Genomic DNA, 21617 nt, shown 5'->3' with positions numbered 1-21617 from the left:
TAATTAATGTTTCTGAATTTGTTTTTATTGAATTAATGTACGTGTGTGCAAAATTAACAATACAATTTATTAATAATACATCGAATATTAGAGGAGACGAGACGGCTGCCGGCATTGTTTATGTTAAAGCTTACAAAACCAGCGACTGATTGGTTCTACATATAAAACTGAAGAAAATAAGACCCTGATTTTAGCTGTAGTAAAATTAATGTAAAAAAATTAATATGGTTGTTTGAAGTACCTGTAATGTTATTTAATGTTAATAAATGGAACAATATAAGTAGCTAACCATTAATGGTAAAAAAAAGTGAGACTGTGCGTATGTAAGTGTGCACATGTGAAAATATATCATCATTACTCTACATAAGAATATGAAAGCAACACTTATTTACTGCTCATATATGTTGAAGGGTTAAATGTTGTACTCTGTATAGACAAGCAGAGAGAGAGCAGCCGAACTGCCGGATGTAAACAAACCTTAATTTCCCGCGGCTTTTTTTTTTTTTTAAGGGGATTAGCCCACCCGGGCATAGGTCACTGACCCACATTGGGGCCTGAGGGGCAAAAATTTAATACTCCTGTAATAATAATAATAATTAAGATAAGTAAAAAAAAAAAAAAGCTGCCTATCTACCCATTGGACAAACTAAAATCGTTCCGGACCAAAGAATGCCGGACTAGAGGGGTACAACCTGTACTGTATGTCATGTTAATTATTTATCAATAAGAACATGGAGTTAACCCTCTCAATAGTCAACAAGATATGTTACTAAAGAGACTGACAGTTGGCAGACTCCTACTAGCTCAACCTCAGGCACAGCCCGGCCTAACACTTTTGTAAATAACTCATTGTTGTGTTGATTCTGCAGCATTTTAAAAGAATATTTTTGTGTATATGTAAGTTTCCATTTCAAGACTTTATTTCCCTGTATGAAAAAACTTTTATTTATTTCTAACAGTAATGAGTAATTGTTTAAAAAAAAGTAATAAATTCCTCCAAATTAAATTCTTCCCCATACTGTATCTTATAAAAATATTTCCATATTTTTTGAAAATGACGAGTTATGGATGATGCAATCTGCATCATCGTCTGCAAGTGAATGAGGTTTGCCACAACAACCTGCATCATCAGTCTGCAAGTGAGTAAGATTTGGCAAGACAACCTGCATAATTGGCCAATAAGTGAGTAAGGTTTGGCATTACACAACCTGTATCGCCAGACAGCAGGGTAATAATTGACCAAATGGCCATAATGAATAAAGGTTAATAGCAATTTCAGTGTCCATTACAGGTATATATATATATTTTTTATCAATTTACAATCAAATACAATGATCCTCCTATCTGGTTTACATAAATTTAAAATAAGTTTTGTGCACTAAAAAATAACAAAAGAAAGAACGTACGGTGATAGGGGATTCATTAACAGTACACAAGCATGAGTGAATATCATGTAAAGGCCCGTCAAATCTTAAATAAGAGATGAATTCATAAGAGATGAATTCAAATTATCAAGTAATTCACAGTAGAATCTGTTAAAAGTTAGTAAACCTTCCCTCAAAATAAAAAGTTTTTAATGGTACCTGTACTTGAATTCATTAATGAAAAGACTAAATTTTTACATGAAATTCAAATGCAACTTAAAATAGATTTTACTGGAGGCAAAAAATCCTAAGAAATAATTTTAGTGTTACGCTTATGATTAAGTAAACATTGGCTAATTAGCCTTTCAAGTCTCTATATCTCTCTACATGAAATGTTATTTAACCCTATATGCCCTCATTTTTCATCTGCCCAGTGGGACCCAACCTATCTGTACCTACGTACCATAGGAAACTTGTTTAGGCTATCCCTATCACTTAACTGCAAGTTTTTAAGGGGGACTGGGTCTAAATCAGAAGTATTTCAATATCATAAAATGCTCAAAAAGCCTTTCCATCTTCTGGACAAATAGGACAAACAGTACATATGAATCAGGTTCTGGACATCTGTCCTAAATCAGGATATCTTTTGAAACTGTAAGATATATGAAATCTACTCACCAAACCTGACTGTAGGTTATAATAAAAATATACAGTACTGTATACCAAGACTATATCAACTTACAGTAAGTCCAGGTTACAGTACAGTAGTACTGTATATGCAAAGCCTTATAAACATAAAAAAAAAACTAAATATATTCAGAAGCTAAACTACATGGAGGACTACTTGCTACACAGTCCTGTTTAATTTCCAGTTATATGATCATTCAGTTGGAAACTTTTACATGGTACTAAACTTATACTGCTATTCCATTACTACAATTATTATGCGAGACATACTCTAACCTTGTGTGGAAGGAGTGAGGAAACAACAGCAAAACTCATAAAAGTCCTACAGCATCAAGAGTACAGTACACTAACTTATAGATATTACACTACAGTACATCTAACTTTACTCCATTCCAAACTTCAGGGGTTTAATCACCAATATCCAATACTACCACGAAATCAAACTCCTTTTCAAGAAAACTATCACCATAAAAATTCCTAGCATTTACCTTTAATTTACGAATATAACACAAGCTGCCAAGAGCTATTCACCACCTTTTGCAGTTACTCTTCACTCTAAAAAATCACTACATTATCTACAGAAGACATGATACAAATAGTCACATTCACCTCTTGACTTTTGTTTCACTGCTGCCCTTTTCACCCTTACAACCCAATCCTTAAATATCTTACACACAGGAGACATCACACATCCCTTCCTCACTCTCAGTACTCGCACGCCGTTCTCTATTTCTTCCCGTTCCATAAATTTCTTCACCTCTCTGAATTATCCCTACTTAATACACCTCATAATGTCTTCTCTAGACCCATAAATGCCACATACAAATTCCTGCTTTATGTATTAGCTACAAGGATTACACTTCAGTATTTTGTCTATACAACTCCCACCTGTTCTAAATGTTCCCGGTTCCTCACATAACAATAATAAGTCCATAAGGGGTAACAAAAATCATGTGGTTTATATGTGACATTGGAGGCATGTGCGATTATATGCAAGTGCGATATAAAATCAATAAATATGGCTCTAATATGCACCAAATGGTAAAATTCTTCTTAAGCTTTCAAGTGTGCGGGAAAGTTTATACAGTACTTAGAACCCAAGAAACATTAATCGTTATCATCATTTTATGACTATTTTTCCACACTTGTGGGTTGGCCAGAAACTTATCACTTAAATTTGGTAAATCTACTTTAAAGATTTTTAAGATGCAGATTTAAAAAAAAAAATTTCTTCACATACAAGTTTCTTTTAAATATCAAAAAGCAACAAAATGATGTAGCTTCTAATTAACTAGATGTTTACAGTATTTTATAAAGTTTTACAACTTTCATATGTATTTTAACTACTTTTCTTTATGGACATCTAGTTTAATAAAAACATAGGTATCCAGTTGCCAGACTTCATAAGTGCCAAATGTCTCATTATTTACTGGGAAAAATAAGGCATACATGCCTCATCGGCTTTATTGATCCATCAGTTATTCGTAAGTCTGGGCAATTTTTATCAATACACTAGAATGATCCAAACACTGCCTTGTAGGGTCCATCAAAAATTGTTGTTGGTAATGCCTATGAGCTTTATATTTATACTACTAAATAAAAACAAGATTTAGACTATTCCGTCCACACATACTTTCTGGCTGATTTACGGCACCAAATTAACCATAAACTTTCTTGATTCATGTAGATTTTAAAATCTATGGGGGAATTAAAGTTGACAAACAGTATTATTAGTAGAAGGAAAAACAATTGGTGTGTACCGTCAAGCACCAAGAGTCGAATAACGTATTGGAGTCCACGGTCGGCAGGGGGACAAATGTCATAACCTAGTAATGATACTGCACCATGTGTGTGTGAGTGTAGGAGTGAGGGGGGAGTGCACGTGTGTAATCTAACCTCTTTACCTAAATAGAAAATCTAAACAGTAAATATATTTTACAATTTCTAGCAATTAATCCAAGAAATTAAACACTTAACTCTGCTAAATACCTAAACAAAACATGGGACAATTTGGGGATACAGCAAGTTCTAATTTAAAACTAAATGAAATGGTTTATATTATTTCAAACAGAAAGTGTAAACATTCACTTGGCCTTTGTAAGTTGTAAAATACAAAGAACTTATAAAGAAATTTGGGATAGCCATTAAAATATGATGGATTGAATATCAATGCCTCATATTTTATAACAGAATATACTCTAATTGACAATGGCATAACTTTTTCAAATTTATCTTGAAAACAAAAACGAATTTGGTTTTACCAGAACCCACCATGCACAGCTTTACGACCACCTAGCACAGGCGTTGAGCACAGTATTCTGTTGGATCTACACGTATGTGCTGTAGGTTTGCTCTTTGTCTGTTTCAAATGGTAGCATATCTTTACTCCAAGTTCCACCCAGCCTTTCAATCAAATTATGAATGTACTGCTCATCTGTTTCGCTTTTCATTTGAAACTGAAATAAAGCAGAAAAAACATTAACATCTGAGAATTATTATACATCAAATACTGTACAGTAGTATTAAATAATGAACACATTTAACAATCAAGTACAATAAAAGAAAAATGAGAGTTGGAAGTAAAGTCTTCACAAGAAGTTTTTCCCCTGAACTGTTAACTTCATTAATAATTAGTAGTGAACAATACATTATTATAATTAAAGTTGCACCGTTGGATAATACACAACGTAACTTCGAATCAATGTACTGTATGTATTCTTTTCTTTTCCCAAATTCCCAAGTTTCTTAATTTGATATCAAAATTTGTCATACTCTTTGCTTGCCAGCAACTTGGGTGGTCTGTTTTCTGTTTCAACCTTCATCGTCTAAAGTTACTACAGTAAAGGAGACTGGAATACAGTATTGGATCACAGTCGGGGGAAAGGGTGCTGTGCATTCCCAGCTGGCACCCGCTCCCCTCCTTCCCCTCTCACAATTGGACTCTGACTACCTCTACTGTGGATGTAAGAAATGTTTATCATCTTTATGTTTTTTATTTTAAGATAATTTCTTTCTTTTTTTTCTGCACGTTCTGTATGTGTGCATGTAACAGAATATGTACAGGCAGTCCCTGACTTCCAACAGGGATCTGATCATAAGTCGATTTGTTCGTAAGACAGAACAGTGCTAATTCCATAGTTAGGTAAGTTAAAGCACAACCCTGCCCATACAAAACAAACAATTTCCCCTACATAATATATAATATAAATACTGTAAATAATGTGGTGCTAAGCAATATAGAATAAGGAGCTGTGGAGGCGTTAATAGTTCAATGACCGACTCAAGATTACATACACAGTGGAGCACAGTGTCTGCTAGCAAAAATATCCACCCAGCATTATTCCAGTAAAACAAAGACAACATGATTCTGAGCAACTACAGTCCACGTTGCAGTTATTCAGACACAAGGAGTTATATTTTTGTAAAAAAGTGTTTTGATTTGGAATTAATGTTAAAAGTGTGAATAAGTAGTGTTCAAAAGAATTGCTTGCTTATTTTATTCCTCACTGGTCAGCATCTAAGGCACCGTAACATATCCTCATAAACTTCAATGTTTAAGAGAAGCATTTAACATACCATATATACTCGTCTATAACCCCCCTTCGTATATAGGTCGACCCGGATTTTTTGACCAAGAAATCGTTAATTTATGATATTCCTCGTTTATAGGTCGATCCAAGTTTTGAGGGTAAAGGAACAACAAAACCTTCAGAAAAACACTACGTCCTATAAACTTGTTTACCATTTATTATTATGACACTTTACACTGAAATGCGGGTAGTTTCAACAAAAATATTGTATATTTCCATTTAAGTATTTATTCAAGTCAATTAGGAGGGAATATTATTGCAATACAATAGTTTTTTAACTGAAAACCATTCGAAAAGCGATTACGGTAACATATTTTGAACGAAAGAAAGCAAGTCATTGTTTTCGTCACAATTTTATCCCACTTCCCACTATAATACGTACGTCATTTCAGCAAAAAATATTACATTTCCGTGAATGTATTATATCAAGCACAGTATGAATAGAATATCACTAATATAACAGAATTTTAACCGAAAACTATTAAAAAAAACGAGTAACATATCTTGAAAATCGGAAGGTTTGGTAAAGTCTTTTGCTTTCATGTAGTTTATCCTAATTTACATTGAAATACATCACGTTTCAGCAAAACTACTATTTATTTCTGAGAATATGGAAATGTAATATTTTTGCTGAAATGACGTACGTAATATAGTGGAAAGTGGGATAAAATCGTGACAAAAACAATGAATTTCGCTTTCTTTCGTTGAAAAGATGTTACCGTAATCGCCTTTCGAATGGTTTTCAGCTAAAAACTGTTGTATTACAATAATATTCTATCCTAATTCACTTGTGATGTAACAGTTTTTTAACTGAATATGATTCGAAAAACAAGTGTACCATCTAGCTGATACAGCAGAGCCCTGGTCGCATCGGCCCTTCTTAAGCAGCTTTTAATTTTAGCGTACGTTGAAATTGTGTTTACCGGTATATTCTTATTTTCTTGCTTCTTATTTTCCAGAAATATGACAAGTTTGTATATAATACAATGTTACGGTACTTTTAATTTACAAGTATTCATTTTTAAAAATACAGAAGACACCAAACAAATACCAGTACTACGGTTATTTGCGTGACTCTCCCGTCAAAAAAGACCAAACAGCTGGTACTCTCTCCCTCAGCCCTACCAAAAATAGCCCAACGACATCTTTCTTGTTCATTCTCTTCCAATTTCTCACTTTAACTGGTATTTTTTACTTCATATTGCCTACATCAGATAAACTACAGTAATTGAGGTTTGACACTGTGATAAATTTGATTACCGGGTCCTGGCAGGTGCCGTTAGAACCACCTGACCCTACCAACAGTGTTGCAAGTCAGACAGCATTTTTTTAATCATCCATGTGCACGAGAAAGGATGGATGGATGAAGGCGGCATACAAATATGGCTTAAAAAAGTCTGGAACTTTAGACCAGGGGGACTGCGCAAAGAAAAAAGTCTTCTTGTGTGGGATATGTTTCGGTCACATCTTGTTGACAGTGTTACTGCTGGGATTAGGAAGGAAAACACTGATACAGCTGTGATTCCTGGTGGATTAACAAGTCTTGTCCAACCACTGGATGTTTCCATAAACAAACCATTTAAAGATGCGGTAAGAGTGAAGTGGAACAACTGGATGATCGAAGGCGATAAGACATACACAAAGGGAGGCAACATCCAAGCTCCATCACTAGCAACATTATGTGAATGGATTGTAGAGGCCTGGGATGCAATCAGACCAGAAATTGTGGTGAAATCTTTTAAGAAATGTGGGATTTCGAATGCTCTTGATGGAACAGAAGACGACTTGTTGTGGGATTATGAGGCTAATGAGAGAGTGATTGAGGATGAAGATATTGATGATCCTATGGCTGATGATGGTGTTGATCCATATGACGATGCTGTTCAAGGAGAGGACTGGGAGGAGCTGTTTGGTGTTGCAGATGAAAACAAGGAAAATGATTTTGATGGATTTTAATGAAAATATTCAGAAATATGGTATCGTAGTATTTATTCAAGTCAATTAGGATAGAATATTATTGTAATACAACAGTTTTTTAACTGAAAACCATTCGAAAAGCGATTACGGTAAAATCTTTTGAACGACGAAAGAAAGTGAAAGTCATTGTTTTCGTCACAATTTTATCCCACTTACCACTGTAATACGTACGTCATTTCAGCAAAAATATTACATTTCCATATTTATTTCTGAGAATATATTCATTCAGGCACAGTTAAGGTAAAATATACCTGTGATGTAATATTTTAATGAAAATATTTATAAATAAGGTATCGTATTTTTCTTTTGTTTCAAATTTAATTAACAAAGATTGATGTTTCAAATTTAATTAAAAAAAATTTATGTATCTATAAATAAACTTTTAAAAATGAATACTTTATGTTTTACATACTCTTGTGCATACCATACCATGCTACTTTGGGCTTGCTATGATGATGCAAGAGATCTGCCCTGGCAACTGTACCGACACTCACAGTGGGTGGTGCGTTGGTGCGGTTTCCATTGTTTACTGGTAGTTACTGGTAAATGTTTTTCAAACTAACGAAACTATTACCCGTATAGAGGTCGACCCCCAACTTTTTGCCAAAAAATTTGGTCTTAAGAACTCATTCTATACACGGGTATATACGGTACTTAATATTACATATATCTCTCACCAATATGTCAAGGGTTTGAGTAAATGAAAATATAAGGTTCAGTGTAAGCCTCTTTGTGATGTTCTCTCAATTTATTGTCATATATTAGCTTAAATTTTGCATTCATTAAGAGCTTTTCTAATAATAATTTGCTGCCCAGTGAGTCAGGCTAAGATTTGAACCCTCTGAGTGCTATGAAAAACTGGGGATTTTATTCAGCTGAAGGGAATTCTTGGCAAACAGAGGGTTAAGAGACACTCTATAGAACTGTGGAAAAATGTGAAAATAATACTCCAGGTATTTTGTATATCACAATGGATGACTATTTATGTTTTTAAAACACCAATTTATGTTTCTATAACAACAGCCTTGGAACTTACCAAGTGCCATGGTCGTCCATTTTCTTCATTACTCACTGAAGAGTCTTGACATGGTTGTTGATGTGTGCCACAACCCTGAACTTCCACCTTCTGTACCTTCACAGGCACTATTTCCTGTTAATAAGGAACAGTGAGATGTCATTTTAATTTTCCTGTTGATTGGTAATAATGAGATGGCAAAGTGTGTGTGTTTTTTTTTACTTTTTTACTTACTGTAATAGTTGTTAATAAAAACCAATAGAGATGCAGAGCTTGTGACTCTTTACAAGCAATACAGTCATGAACCAGTTAACACTCACATAAGATTATTCCATCACACAATAAATATGCTTACCTCTGTTTGATCATCCTCAGTAGCAATTGTGCTGCGTTTGGTGCCAGTTTTGTTCTTGTGGTCACGCTTCACATTTTTACAACAGCGAATGGTGAAGCAATCTTCCTTCAGAGAAATGTTGCTGTAAAGACAAAGATCATTCAAATTTAAGAGAAAATTTCACAGAATGTAAAAGACATCAACCTAAGATAATAACTCTCACTGCATCCCATAGCTTTGACGAAACCGACTACCGTATACAGTAATGCATATCTGCTAAAACAGAGACGATATGAACTTCTCTCTCTCCCCTCCTTGAAGTATTGTACTGTACACCCAAAACACTACTGCACACAATGCTGGACCTCAATATTCTGTCTGAAAAATGCTGTGAATGTCAAAACTGCCTGTGTCAATACTTAATCCTCATGGGCAAATTAGGTTAGGTATTATGCCATTAAGTCAGGAATAATAAATAAATAAATTTTTTAATAAAATACAGTATTATATTCTGTTCACTGTATACAAAACTAAAGATAAAACTGTATACTGTGCTGTATTGTACGTTTAAAAATAATCGGTAATGATGCAATTATAAATACTTAAATTTTTCAATTAATGTCAATACATTTTATCTTTCTCTTTGCAACAGAATCAGTTAGTGCACTTATATGACTTTTATTTTATCTAGTTATTTTTGTGTGAGAAGGGGATAGAGCATGATTAAGGCCTTGATAGATTATTGACTAAGAATGTAAAGTTCACACACTGCCAAGAGGATATACACAGGAGTTGATTACAGGTCTTGTAAACGAAGGAGTTATAATTAAACATTTGGTGGCTGAGATGAAAGCTAGGTACATAATATTATGATTATTATTATACTTAAATTGTACATTATTTATTGTTCTTATAATTTTAGTTTAAAAATTTAAGTACAGTACGATACAATATCCAGGATACAGTAGTGAAAAAATAAAATAATATGGAGTAAAGTGACAAGCATTTTGGTAGTAGACAGATACCTGTTAAGATACAAGTGAAAAATATCTGAAACATGATTAACAGGCACACACCCCCTCAAAATCTTACTTTAGAAATGGCAATGATTTTCTGTATATGTATCTATAGAAATGGCAATGATTTTCTGTATATGTAATGTATTTCACGGGGCAAAGGGAGGCTCAGGCACGTAACTCCTGTATTTCATCTATTTCTTAGGGGAAAATTGATCAACTTAATGTTGTTTCGTATAACATAGCATTTTTAGGAACGTAACCCTGACGTTCAGCAAGAACTTACTGTACTTTCTTCTATTACATATAACAATTGCTCAAAATATTCTCCCTATCTCCTTCAATTCAAATTCTTCTTCATATCTCCTTTATCTTTCCAAAGGTTCCTATAACACCTCTTTCATTCTTTGTCATTTTCTACTTTTGGTTTTCTCACTCCATGTATTCTCTACTTTCCTCTTTATCTCCTGGTACTCCTGCCCTTTTTTCATCATTAGTTTCTTGAAACTGGCATACTCGTACATAATCTCTTCCCTTCTCCTTAATGCACAATTTTATCCCAAACTTCTTTTTTGCCTTGGCACATGAATGGCATGATGGTTCCTCACTCATGAAGATATAGTGTGCCAAGCCTTGAAACACTTCTACTTGGTTAGTTGGCAATACATGCAAGTTTAAAGACTGGGTATAAAAGTACTGTTTGAGTACTGAAGATTTGAGTGTTTGGTGTGACAAACTGGAGTAATATACTCGCTGGAATTACTACACTGTACAGTATATGAAAATAAATCATAGTGGTATGGATATGTTAAGCACAATTATTAAAGTCTTTTGACTATCACTGGCAGTGGTTTCGAGCACCATTTACTTCAATTATTTAGTTTAGATGCAAATAGATATCTTTGCTGAACAAGCCATAGCTGAATATAACACGAACATAGAATCTTGTGGTATCAAACTTACCTTACAGGATCATAGATGCCAATTCTGAGAACCAGTTTCTTACATTTTTCTCTGTGACAAGAGTTCAAGCACAGCAGAACAATGGAGATTTTTAAATTTCCTTCATCATCAAAATCATTTCCCTGGATATCATATGTTGCTATTGGATGTTTTGCATTATCAACTTCATAATTACATGTATTTGTCATAAAGAAATTAAATGCTTGAGGCAGTATGCTTGGTCTTTCAGGGAAATCTTGGTGATTCCTGCAGGAATTTACTGGTGTGTCCTTATGGAGTTCATCGATATACCTCATGGACATAGTGACTTTTTGACCAGCTTTGGTTCCTTCTATTTTAAAAAACACTGGTGTTCTATTCTGGGTGGTGATGATGTCTCGCTCCACCTAAAATATGAAATAACTTTTATTAAAAATTAATCCTTGGCCAATATTCCTCGATCTAACTAGATTTGGTTAATTTAGGTTCTTTTGGTTATGTTTTTAGTTAACACCTTTTCACTGCTTTTAGGCCTTGCCCAACTTTGGTGGGGTCAAAATTTACGTGGAAGAAATACCCAAAACTTTGTAACCTTGTAGTTCCCAAAACCTTCATTCTCACTACTGGATTCAGCATGAATGACTGCATAAAAAATAAATAAAAATGCACAGGCTGTTTGTTGGTGTTTGTGGAACAATTACCCAGTTGTTATGAGAAGATATCAACCTTACAACTAATGTGAGAGTCACGTTACCCTAACCTATCACCCCAGTGTATACTGTACCACCATCTCACCCACATACACTCATCACCAATGTTACCAAAATTGATTCTTCTAATTGTATTAATTATAAATAAAATCCATACAACAGTTGAGTTGCACTCTATAAGGAACAATAAGCAAAATGTATGGATCAAAAAATATATGGACATCAGGGTGTAATGATCTTGTAAAAATTTCCTATATAACTACAATTACTACTCTTAATCACTAATAATTACCAAGTTCAATCTCTTACACTTACTCCTTTCAATAACCATCAATTACTGTTTTCCACCAATAATAATAGCATAATAAGTAATAACACCTATGTACTTACCAAGTATGGAGGGTTTTTCTTCTTTTCTGATGGTATGGGTTTGATACATAGGTTGATATCATAATCATAAAGGTAAGTTTGGATCTTTGCTTCAAGATCTTTTCCTGGCAACTCATTTGAAGCAATGGTCACTTCAGGAAGGTCAAACGGTTCTTGTGTTATTGAGTTCACTACAAAAGTGTAACCTCTTTGCAGCTGATTGTTAGCTACAACTGTGTCCTTTGGTAGTTCCAAATAATCTTCAATTTTAATATCTCTTGCTCCTTTTGCAATTTCCAAATTACTTATCACTTCCGGCTCATCTTCCTCCATTATTATATGAGGGAAGGACCTGGAAACAGATATTTTCACATTAAATTGGCAAGAAACGTGTCAATCTATAAATGCAAACAAAGAAACAAACAAACAAACATGGCAACCTTCAAATAAGTCATGTAAACTCTTTTGTGTAATCTGCTAAACGCTCCCGTGCTGGCATGACCCCTCCCCCTCAGCCATTTATCACACAGAGCACCCCTCCTATAAGAAGATATCACACAGAGAGCACCTCTCCGGTAAGAAGAAACGCTGGGACAGTGGACCAGCCCTATCAACCACCTAAGTTCCACCCACTAGCCTCGTGTGCTGGCAGATGCTTCTCTAAGGGTGCAGTTTGGGTATGGATTGCTCTATCACATGTTTACCAAAATGGGTAAAACATTGAATTGAATTGAAACAGTTTATTTAGCCAGAAAAACACAGATACAGAGTGGATAATAACAACAATATTAACATAGCTGAGCCAGTTGAGAACCTGAGCTCTCCTGTAGGCACCTGATAAATACTATACAGTGGTCCCTCGGTTAACGAACGACTCGGTTAAAAAAATTTCAGTTAACGAATTACCTTCCATAAGAATATTAAATTTGGTTAACGAATTCCTTACGAATTCCTCTCAACATGTTTTCGCTTGCTCACCAGCTGGAACATTAATCCGCCAATACAGTAATCGGTTCTAGGGCTTAAATTCGTTCCCATTTGAGTAAATATCAAGAAGGTTGTACAGTGGCCCCTCGGTTAACGAGCACAATTCGTTTCAGAAGGTTACTCGTTAACCGAAAAACTCGTTAACTGAAACCATTGTTTCAATGGGTTTTTGGGTAATTGGTTCCAGCTCACCAAAAATTGCCTAAAATCAACAAAAAATGGTAGTAAAGTACACTTACTTTGAGGTGTGTATGTAGAAGGCTCCTGGATGATGATGATGGGAATCAGAATGGGGGTGGAGAAGAGAAGGCAATGGGGTGGAAGAGAAGTCACCCCATGGCGCCATTTCACCCATAAAATTTTAGCTTCCTTGGTGTAATTCAAGATTATTTTCTTTAAATCAACACTGCACTGCATTATATATTGTCAATATGTAAAATAAATTTCAAATTGACCAATAATTTGCTTGAAAACACAGAAAAATGTGTTTACTTGAAGAGAGTCTCAAGCAAGATGTTACCCCCACTAAAAAGACAGAGACTGACGCCTGTATGGTGTGTTGACAGGCTGTATGGCGCGCAAAAAAATAGCTTCCTATACTTCAATTATGTTCAATAAATATTAAATGACTAAAAATTTTAATATAAGACTTTTAAAATTATTGAATAGTACAAACTTCTTGATATTTACTAAAATAGTAAGGAATTTAAGCCCTAGAATCGATTACTGTATTGGCGGACTAATACTATAGCTGGTGGACCGCTAAATGCAAGCAAAAACATGAGGAGGGGCGCTCATTAAAAACTCGTTAATCGAGGGATTGCTCGTTAACCGAAGTTAAGAATCTTATGGAAGGTAATTCGTAAACCGAAATCTCGTTAACCAGGGCGCTCGTTAACTGAGGGATCACTGTACTATTCAATAATTTTCCAAGTTTTATATTAAATTTTTGAGACATTTCAACAATTATTTAACATAATTGAAGTAGAGGAAACAAGTTTTTAGTGCGACAAACAGCCACTCAACTCACCAAACAGGCGTCAGTTTGTATCTCTGGTCAGTAAAGGTAACATCTTGCTTGAGACTCTCTTGAACATAAACTATTTATACATTTTTACAGTACAATTATTGGTCATTCTGAAATTTGTTTCACATATTGACAATATAGAGTGCAGTATTGATTTAAAGAAAATAGTCTTGAATTATGCCTAGTGAACTTAAAATTTTATGGGTGAAATGACAGCATGAAGCATGGGGTGATTTCTCTATTTCCACCCCCACTTCCTTCTCTAATTCCCATCATCATCATCAACCATGAGCCTTCTACAAGCACACCTCAAAGTAAGTGTACTTTACTACATTTATTTTTACTTTGTATGTAATTTTCATTGAGCTGGAACCAATTACCCAAAATCCCATTGAAACAATGTTTTCGGTTAACGAACGACCTTCTGGAACGAATTGTGTTCGTTAACCGAGGGACCACTGTACATTTATCTCAAGGAAGTATTATGTAACATTTAGTGTCATCTGGAATAATACAATAGCATGGTGGTAATAAGAACATCTCATAATGTTACCACGGCTATCGCTTCAATATTTAATTATTTTATTTATTTATTTTGTTTTTGTTTTTTATTATAAGTATACTGTACTGTATACATAAATTACAGTGGAATTGAAAAACAAATATAATGGGGGAGCAGTACAACATGGGTTGTACAGTATTCAGGTTGGACAAGAGGACACAGCTGTCAGGATTATGTCTAGTTGGCAAATATATTTATTGCAATGGTAATTTTTTTTTATTTACATGATAACTTCCGATAAAACGGTTTTGATGGTACAACAAAAGCAGGTACTGTAAATATAGTAAGTATTACAAGAAATATTAATACTTAGACAATAGATATTTTTTAAGAGATGATTTAAAGGAAGGGAGCGTAGTCTTTGCTCGGATGGGTGGGGGTAAGTTGTTCCACACCTTCACACCATGATATTTTATGGAGGTCTGGGACTGAGAGAAGCGCTTGGGGGTGGTCTTAGTAGCTCTGGGTGCCTAAGTTGAATCTCTGATTATTCCGGAACGGTTACAAATTGCGTCAAAAACTGCGTGGGGACGAGAATGTAAATGACGCTACTGTATTTGCATTGAAAGACTGTGGGGGGGGGGGTGAGATTTCCGACCGTGACCAGGAGTAACACAGGGTTAAAGTCAATGAATAATACTTCAAATTTGTGTTAAAACAATTACATGTATTTGGCTTCTTTACATGTTTGCATGTCTTTTCAAAACATACAATACAGATTAGAAATGGCAATTAACTAAGTGTGTTTACACATATTACAAATTCTTCCTACCAGCCCCATTTTCACTTTTATACCTTTTCAATCCTATTAATGTGCTAGGTTGTATGAGAATAATCATCTATCATGATGCCAATACCAAAAATTAATTATCCTACACTTCTGCAACAAATTGGTGTACAGGTAATTACAATAACTTTACATTTAAAAATACTGAGCAATACTTACATATCTATTCCGCCAGGAAAACCGGACATAGACTCTACGGTACCCACGTCACTGTAGCGTGCCAAGGTAATGTTCTCTTGCTGGGGGTGGCACTGCCTGCAAAAATATAAATGATGGTTTGACCATGAGAACTCCCTTAACATCTTAGCTCGAGTCAGGTGACTCATGTAGTCATTATGTCTTTGGGTTTCCAATCACTCCTAAAAATTATGTACTTCTCCCATCTTCCACACCCCTTCTAAGATGTCTCCCTCCATTTCCTAACACTCAAAAGACAAGTCCCCTTTTACCTCAAATTCTCATTAGTTTCAATTAATATAAATTAATTTTCATTAACATATTTAAGTACAGTATTTACAATACAAGTACTATTTTAAGAAAAAATAAATAAAAATTTAACTGTGAGCGGCTTATGTGATTCCTATATTCAATAAGGGCGATCGTCACTCCATGAATAATTATAGACCAGTGAGCCTGACCTGAGCCTGACCAGCACAGCGTGTACAGTGTGTAAAGTACAAGAGACCATCATAAGAGATGCCATGATGGTGTATTAGCCCATCTCATTGGCAGCAGTATTATCTAAATTTGGGCTAATTACATTAGTCTTGTATAATTATCACCCCCTGTAATCTTCCATAGCTGTGAGGTTCATGTTCAGAGCACATGATGGCTTGAAATTTGGTTCATTGTGGGTGCACCGAGTGGAAATGGTTGTTCTTGCAATTTGGTGATTTTATCAGAAATAAATCCTTGTTGTCATATGGGCCACAGTAGTGTCCATAAAGAAGACGTACTATTCCAAAAGCTGTCATAATCACTCATTTCATTCCATTTAAACTCTATATAATACACTACTGTACTGTATATAAAACCATAGTTCAAGACATTTCTGTTGTGGTAATGATATAGCTTCTAGTACAATAGTCATCACATTACTGTATTGTACAGTACAGGTACTTACATTGTGGATGTGGATTTATCCTCTTCGTCCTTGGTCAATTTACTCTGATGACAGCAGTTAGTCAGCGGTTATATATCTGGGGGGGGGGGAGTAAAAAATTAATTACAGCACTTAGTAGCATAATTCATTTAAGATCTACGGGAATGCTGTTACTGTAATATGTATCAATCAGTGCATGTACTGTATGGTATTGTAGAAACATGTGGGTGTGACAGATTAGTATGAACTATATTATCTTTGTTTATGCCCATGCTGGAGACAATGGGACTATTAATCTGATAAGTGGTAGCAATGATAAATTAAAAAATAATATTCAGTACTTTTAACGATAAAACAAATTAGTCAAACTAAACCCAATAGCTTGTCATTACTTTAGCTAAATTTGGTGAGCTGCCAAGCTTTAACATCAAAACATAACCTACTTTTTGAGGGAAATAATAATTTTCTAGTAATTGTATACAATATTTGGATCTCATAATGAATAGAAACCTCAACTAATTTCACTTTATGACAGAACACCCAATTGATAACCAAACCTAACAAAACCCAGTCCCATTTAACATTAGTGTGCTTTACAGGCGATATAAGCTAGGGTTCCTAATCTTCTTAATATCTTTCCGAGGTTCAGAGTCGCTACCTACAAGATACAGTTTATTGGGCTTATATGCAACAAGACATATTGTGAACATGTTTGTTTTGGAAAGTATGATGCAGGATCATATACACAAAAAACAAAAACCCAAAGTTGACACCAAAATATAAGTGACATTGTCATAGAAGAAGTAATGCATTCTGTTGTGCACCTAAACCACCTATTGTAGACAAATATATGGATATTATTTTACTTTCGGACATAGCACGCCCCAAAGTTATAAACTACCGAAACATTTAGAACTCCCTATTCTGAGCAATTTGAGCCCCATATATACCTGGCGGAAATGGATAATAGTGACACTGTAGTGGAGGCCTCCCCTACAAACGCCGTGTGTCGCTGACTGGCCGACCCCCCGCGAATCTGACGGCATATCCCTCGTGGTCAAGGTCAGGTAACCAGCGATGCCAAACAAAGAGGGGGAGGCCTTCCATCAAGCCACGCCTACCGCGGTTATATAAGACCTCATCGCCCTCTCTACTTATCGCCACCAACAAGCAACATCCCTCAACAGCTCCATACACACGCTCCCTCAGAAAGCTCCTTGCCCTACAGGAACTCTGAGCAAGCTTCGCCCGACTTAGTATCTCTTTAACACTATGCTGTGCAACAATATATATACGAGAAACAGTGATTTTCTATTTCTACCTCAATCCTGAGTGTTGGATATATTTCATGTACGTACGTTGTGAGGCCAAATAAGAGACCCTGACAACCTGCCACGACAGTACGCTACAACACAATTGAATTTAATTGATTTTACCTATTTTTCAGTCTTCGTCTATGTGAGATGTTATCGTCGTGAAAGCGAGCTAATTATGAGCGTGTTTACATCCCGTGGTGACCAATGATGTATCAATCTCCTCACGCAATTTTTTTTACCAATCAAAATTGAATTTTTCCAAAGGGAGGAGCTAAGGTACGGATTTGAAGGATTTCAATTTCAATGACCAGTGTGACAATGGCCGTGGTAGAGGTTGGGTGTGATTCGTGTTCCTACGATTATTTTAATTTTATTGCTGAGTTTTGCGAGGAAGACAATCCAGCTATCCAATTCCTATGTAATCGCGGTGTTCTCCCTACATCCGTTGAGTGCCCGTACTGTAAATTTAGAAAGAACAAGCATCAGAGGTTGAACCTGTCCCTGGGGGTCCGACTAATTACCCAAATGTAGCCGCAATTAAGTCAAATAATGGTCCTACATGAATAAATAGGACTGCCAATCACGTCTCGACTTGTATTTGGTGTCACAAAGTAAAAAAAAATTGAAAACCGTAATTTAATCTGAGTTAATCGATCGCGTGCATGTACTGAGGGAGCGAGTAATTACCCAAATGTAGCCGCAATGAAGTCAAATGATGGTCCTACAAGAATAAATCGGACTGCCAATCACTTCTCGACTGGTATTTGGTGTCACGAAGTCACAAAAAATTGGTAAACTTTTAATTTAATCTGAGTTAATAGATCAAGTGCATGTACCTAACTTAACACAACTCAGATTAAATTAAGTTTACCAATTTTTTGTGATTTTATGACACCAAATAATAATTTTCAAATTTACGCTTGTAGGACCATCATTTGACTTCATTGCGACTACATTTGGGTAATTACTCGCTACCTCGGTACAAGCACGCGATCTATTAACTCGGTTTAAATTAAGTTTTCAAATTTTTGGTGACACCAAATACTAGTCGAGAAGTGGTTGGCAGTCCGATTTATTCATGTAGGACCATTATTTGACTTCATTGCGGCTACATTTAGGTACATTTGGGTAATTAGTCGGACCGGTCCCTGGTCCTTCCACTTTTAAATAAGGTATTATACTTTCGGACATGGAGCGCCCCAAAGTTCAAAACTACTGAAACATTTAGATCTCATTATTTTGAGTCTTTTGAACCCCATTTATATTAGTTGGAAATGAATAGGATAGGTTAGGTTAGTTTAAGCTAGGCCTACCAGGGATCCAGGGGTTGGGTCGAGTTGGGTTAGACCCTGATTTCCCAGGCTCTACCCCATTATCAATGATGGGGGGGGGGGCAAAATAGGTGCAATTTCCGCTCAAAAAATGAAGTCTTCAGAGTTGTTTAAAACACACCAAAATACTCTGGAAGAACATATTGGTCAACCCATGGGGACTCGTGTCCAAAAGTAAAAAATTATCAATATTTTTTCTGATATCACCTTAAGTCATACTTCCAGAAAACGACTAATCTATTTCACTACTAATCAGACCACCTTCAATGTCACTGTCTGGTGGATCACTTACACTATCACCATCTGGAGGACCACTTACACTATCACTTTCTAAATGTGGCACAAAATCTGAAATATACGGACAACAGCCGTGAAAAAGACCTAAGTGTCAACCCCATGCAGTGGAAGTATTGCACCACACTCAGCCTGACACCACCGCCAATCTCCACCCACCAACACACACTATTTAACACAGCCATCATGTTACGATGTCATACTCCATTAATTCAAAACTCTTCCTTGGATTCACTGTGCTTCTGACATGAAATACCTAAGTTAAATCCCAGATCACTTCTTCCACTCGATAGCATCTCATGTGACAGCCAATACAGTATAGTATACATACTAATTTCAAGATGATTTGGCGACACTTATAAAATATTAATTCGCTTTTTTTCCTTTCAACACTGCCTGTATTCACCTTAAAAGCCAATACTCACAAAACTGCACAAGTTGATAAGCTGTGGTAAAAACTTTGCTCTGCGCAGCACATGTAGTCAGCTACACAACCAAACTCCGACTACAGCACATTTGTGTGGGGGCTCTCTACTAGTTCGAGTGAGAACCTCAGTGGTGATCGTACATTCAAGGAATTGTTATACTCTTACAAATTGTTATACAAAATGTGCTCCTACTGCTATTGGCCGTTTTTGTTATCGATTACAGTATATAAATGTCCGAGCTTCACCTACCAAGGTTTTTAAGCATTTACTCTAAGTAGACAAAAACACTATATCTCAACTAATAAAAATTACTGAACATCTGACAACCGCAGTGTTAATTATTAACATAATACCTAATTGTGTGTGGATGTCTTTGAAAATTTAGTTTTCACATCTTTCGTTGAGAGAGGCCGTTGAAAGATACTATAATAAGAAGTACTAGCCAAATCACTATATACAAAACTTATCAAATTGCAGTCTGTCCAACGACATCTGAAAACTATTAACACGACTCTTGCCTCACTACAAATGACTATTATAATCTACCCTACAACTCTACTTAAGCACATATACAGTATGTGAATTCTTCAGAAATAACAGCACACTTTGTGACAAAGGCATAGCACCTCTGAATTACAAATACCAGTAACATTTATTCACTCTTTTTATTACTGCGTTCGCCAGTCGCACAAGTGCCTAGTTTATATTATAGAGGGGCAAGGAGCAAGTGATTTAATAGACGTCAAAGGAAATTACTGTCATATATATATATATATATATATATATATATATATATATATATATATATATATATATATATATATATATATATATATTCTTGAATTGTCTTTGATTAGACCGACTTACTGTTTACCATTGTTTGTATACTGTGGCGTACTGTATGTGGTCAGTTGTCAATTCTCTTTGTATGGGCTCACTTAAGTACGTACAAGTAGATATCTCACACTCAGGATTGAGGTAGGATAGAAACTCACAAGGCGTTTTCTGTATATATTGTATGTATACATACTGACAGAACAATGTTTAAATCTCACTATATCATAGCCTAAGTCCTTATAGACAGTACCTATAAAATCTCTTCATATAAGAGGAACAAATAAATAGAATAACAATAAAGTAAATGAAAGTAAAATAATAAGACATCGGGTAAAGGTAGTAGGCAGATATCAAACAGGGATGTATGGTTGCCTGGGAAGATATTCGAAGCATAATGTGTTGTCTAATATGCCTGGGTGGGCAAATTCCCATTAAAAATACTGAATTTAAAATTTAACTTTATGGGACCTCATTCGTATCAGCGGATGTTCTTAAGGCCAGTGATTTTTTTTCTGCAACTGCACATGATAAACAAATATAAAGTGACAACGATTTTACTGAATAAAAATGTTTTTTATCCATCAATTTTCTATATATCTATCAGTCTACTGACAAAAAGATGATGATACTAATGTAAGGCCATTAAAATTACATCACTTAATATTGTATAGTACTGGGTCCCAATACATTGCATATGTATATGCACCTTGTATGAGAGTAGGACAAAATTCCCTAGGACAAAAACCAAACCTAACCTGGAGAAACATTGATATAAAAGATGGAGGGGGAATCTTGTATTACTTTACACTGTAACTTATGTGGGGTTATCCGTGTCCTGTCTAATGTCATTATCGGATTTATTCAATATAATACAGAAAAATACAATTGACATTTTCGACATACAGTATTTCCTGAAGATTAATTTATATGTATTGATTCCCA

General features: G+C 35.3%; 1 protein-coding gene across 3 annotated transcripts; it reads right to left on the bottom strand.

The window, feature by feature from the left end:
• Nucleotides 1-1281: 1281 nt before the first annotated feature.
• Nucleotides 1282-19934, bottom strand: LOC121860951. Of its 3 annotated transcripts, XM_042358354.1 has the most exons (9): nucleotides 19836-19916; nucleotides 18143-18243; nucleotides 16491-16566; nucleotides 15527-15622; nucleotides 12026-12356; nucleotides 10947-11332; nucleotides 8989-9109; nucleotides 8655-8768; nucleotides 1282-4507 (listed from the first exon to the last, which is right to left on the bottom strand). In XM_042358354.1, coding segments are annotated over exons 3-9 (1179 nt in total). In that variant the 5' UTR covers nucleotides 16493-16566; nucleotides 18143-18243; nucleotides 19836-19916; the 3' UTR covers nucleotides 1282-4378. The 3 variants fall into 3 exon arrangements, with proteins under 3 accessions (XP_042214288.1, XP_042214287.1, XP_042214289.1); XM_042358353.1 differs by lacking the exon at nucleotides 18143-18243 and having other exon boundaries at nucleotides 19836-19934; XM_042358355.1 differs by lacking the exons at nucleotides 18143-18243; nucleotides 19836-19916 and adding an exon at nucleotides 17906-18105.
• Nucleotides 19935-21617: the final 1683 nt, after the last annotated feature.

The sequence above is a fragment of the Homarus americanus genome, unplaced genomic scaffold (genome assembly GCF_018991925.1).
Source record: "Homarus americanus isolate GMGI-L3 unplaced genomic scaffold, GMGI_Hamer_2.0 scaffold52806, whole genome shotgun sequence".
Lineage (NCBI taxonomy): Eukaryota > Metazoa > Arthropoda > Malacostraca > Decapoda > Nephropidae > Homarus > Homarus americanus.
The sequence above is the reverse complement of the archived record's forward strand: the minus strand, read 5'-3'. Positions and strand labels throughout refer to the sequence as shown.

Excerpts from the sequence above, each read along its gene's own strand:
- LOC121860951 (XM_042358353.1), bottom strand. Across the intron at positions 9,110-10,946 it reads GGCATCTATGATCCTGTAAG|CAACATTTCTCTGAAGGAAG; the intron begins GTAAGTTTGATA and ends TTGTCTTTACAG. Across the intron at positions 4,508-8,654 it reads ATGGACGACCATGGCACTTG|TTTCAAATGAAAAGCGAAAC; the intron begins GTAAGTTCCAAG and ends GCTTTATTTCAG.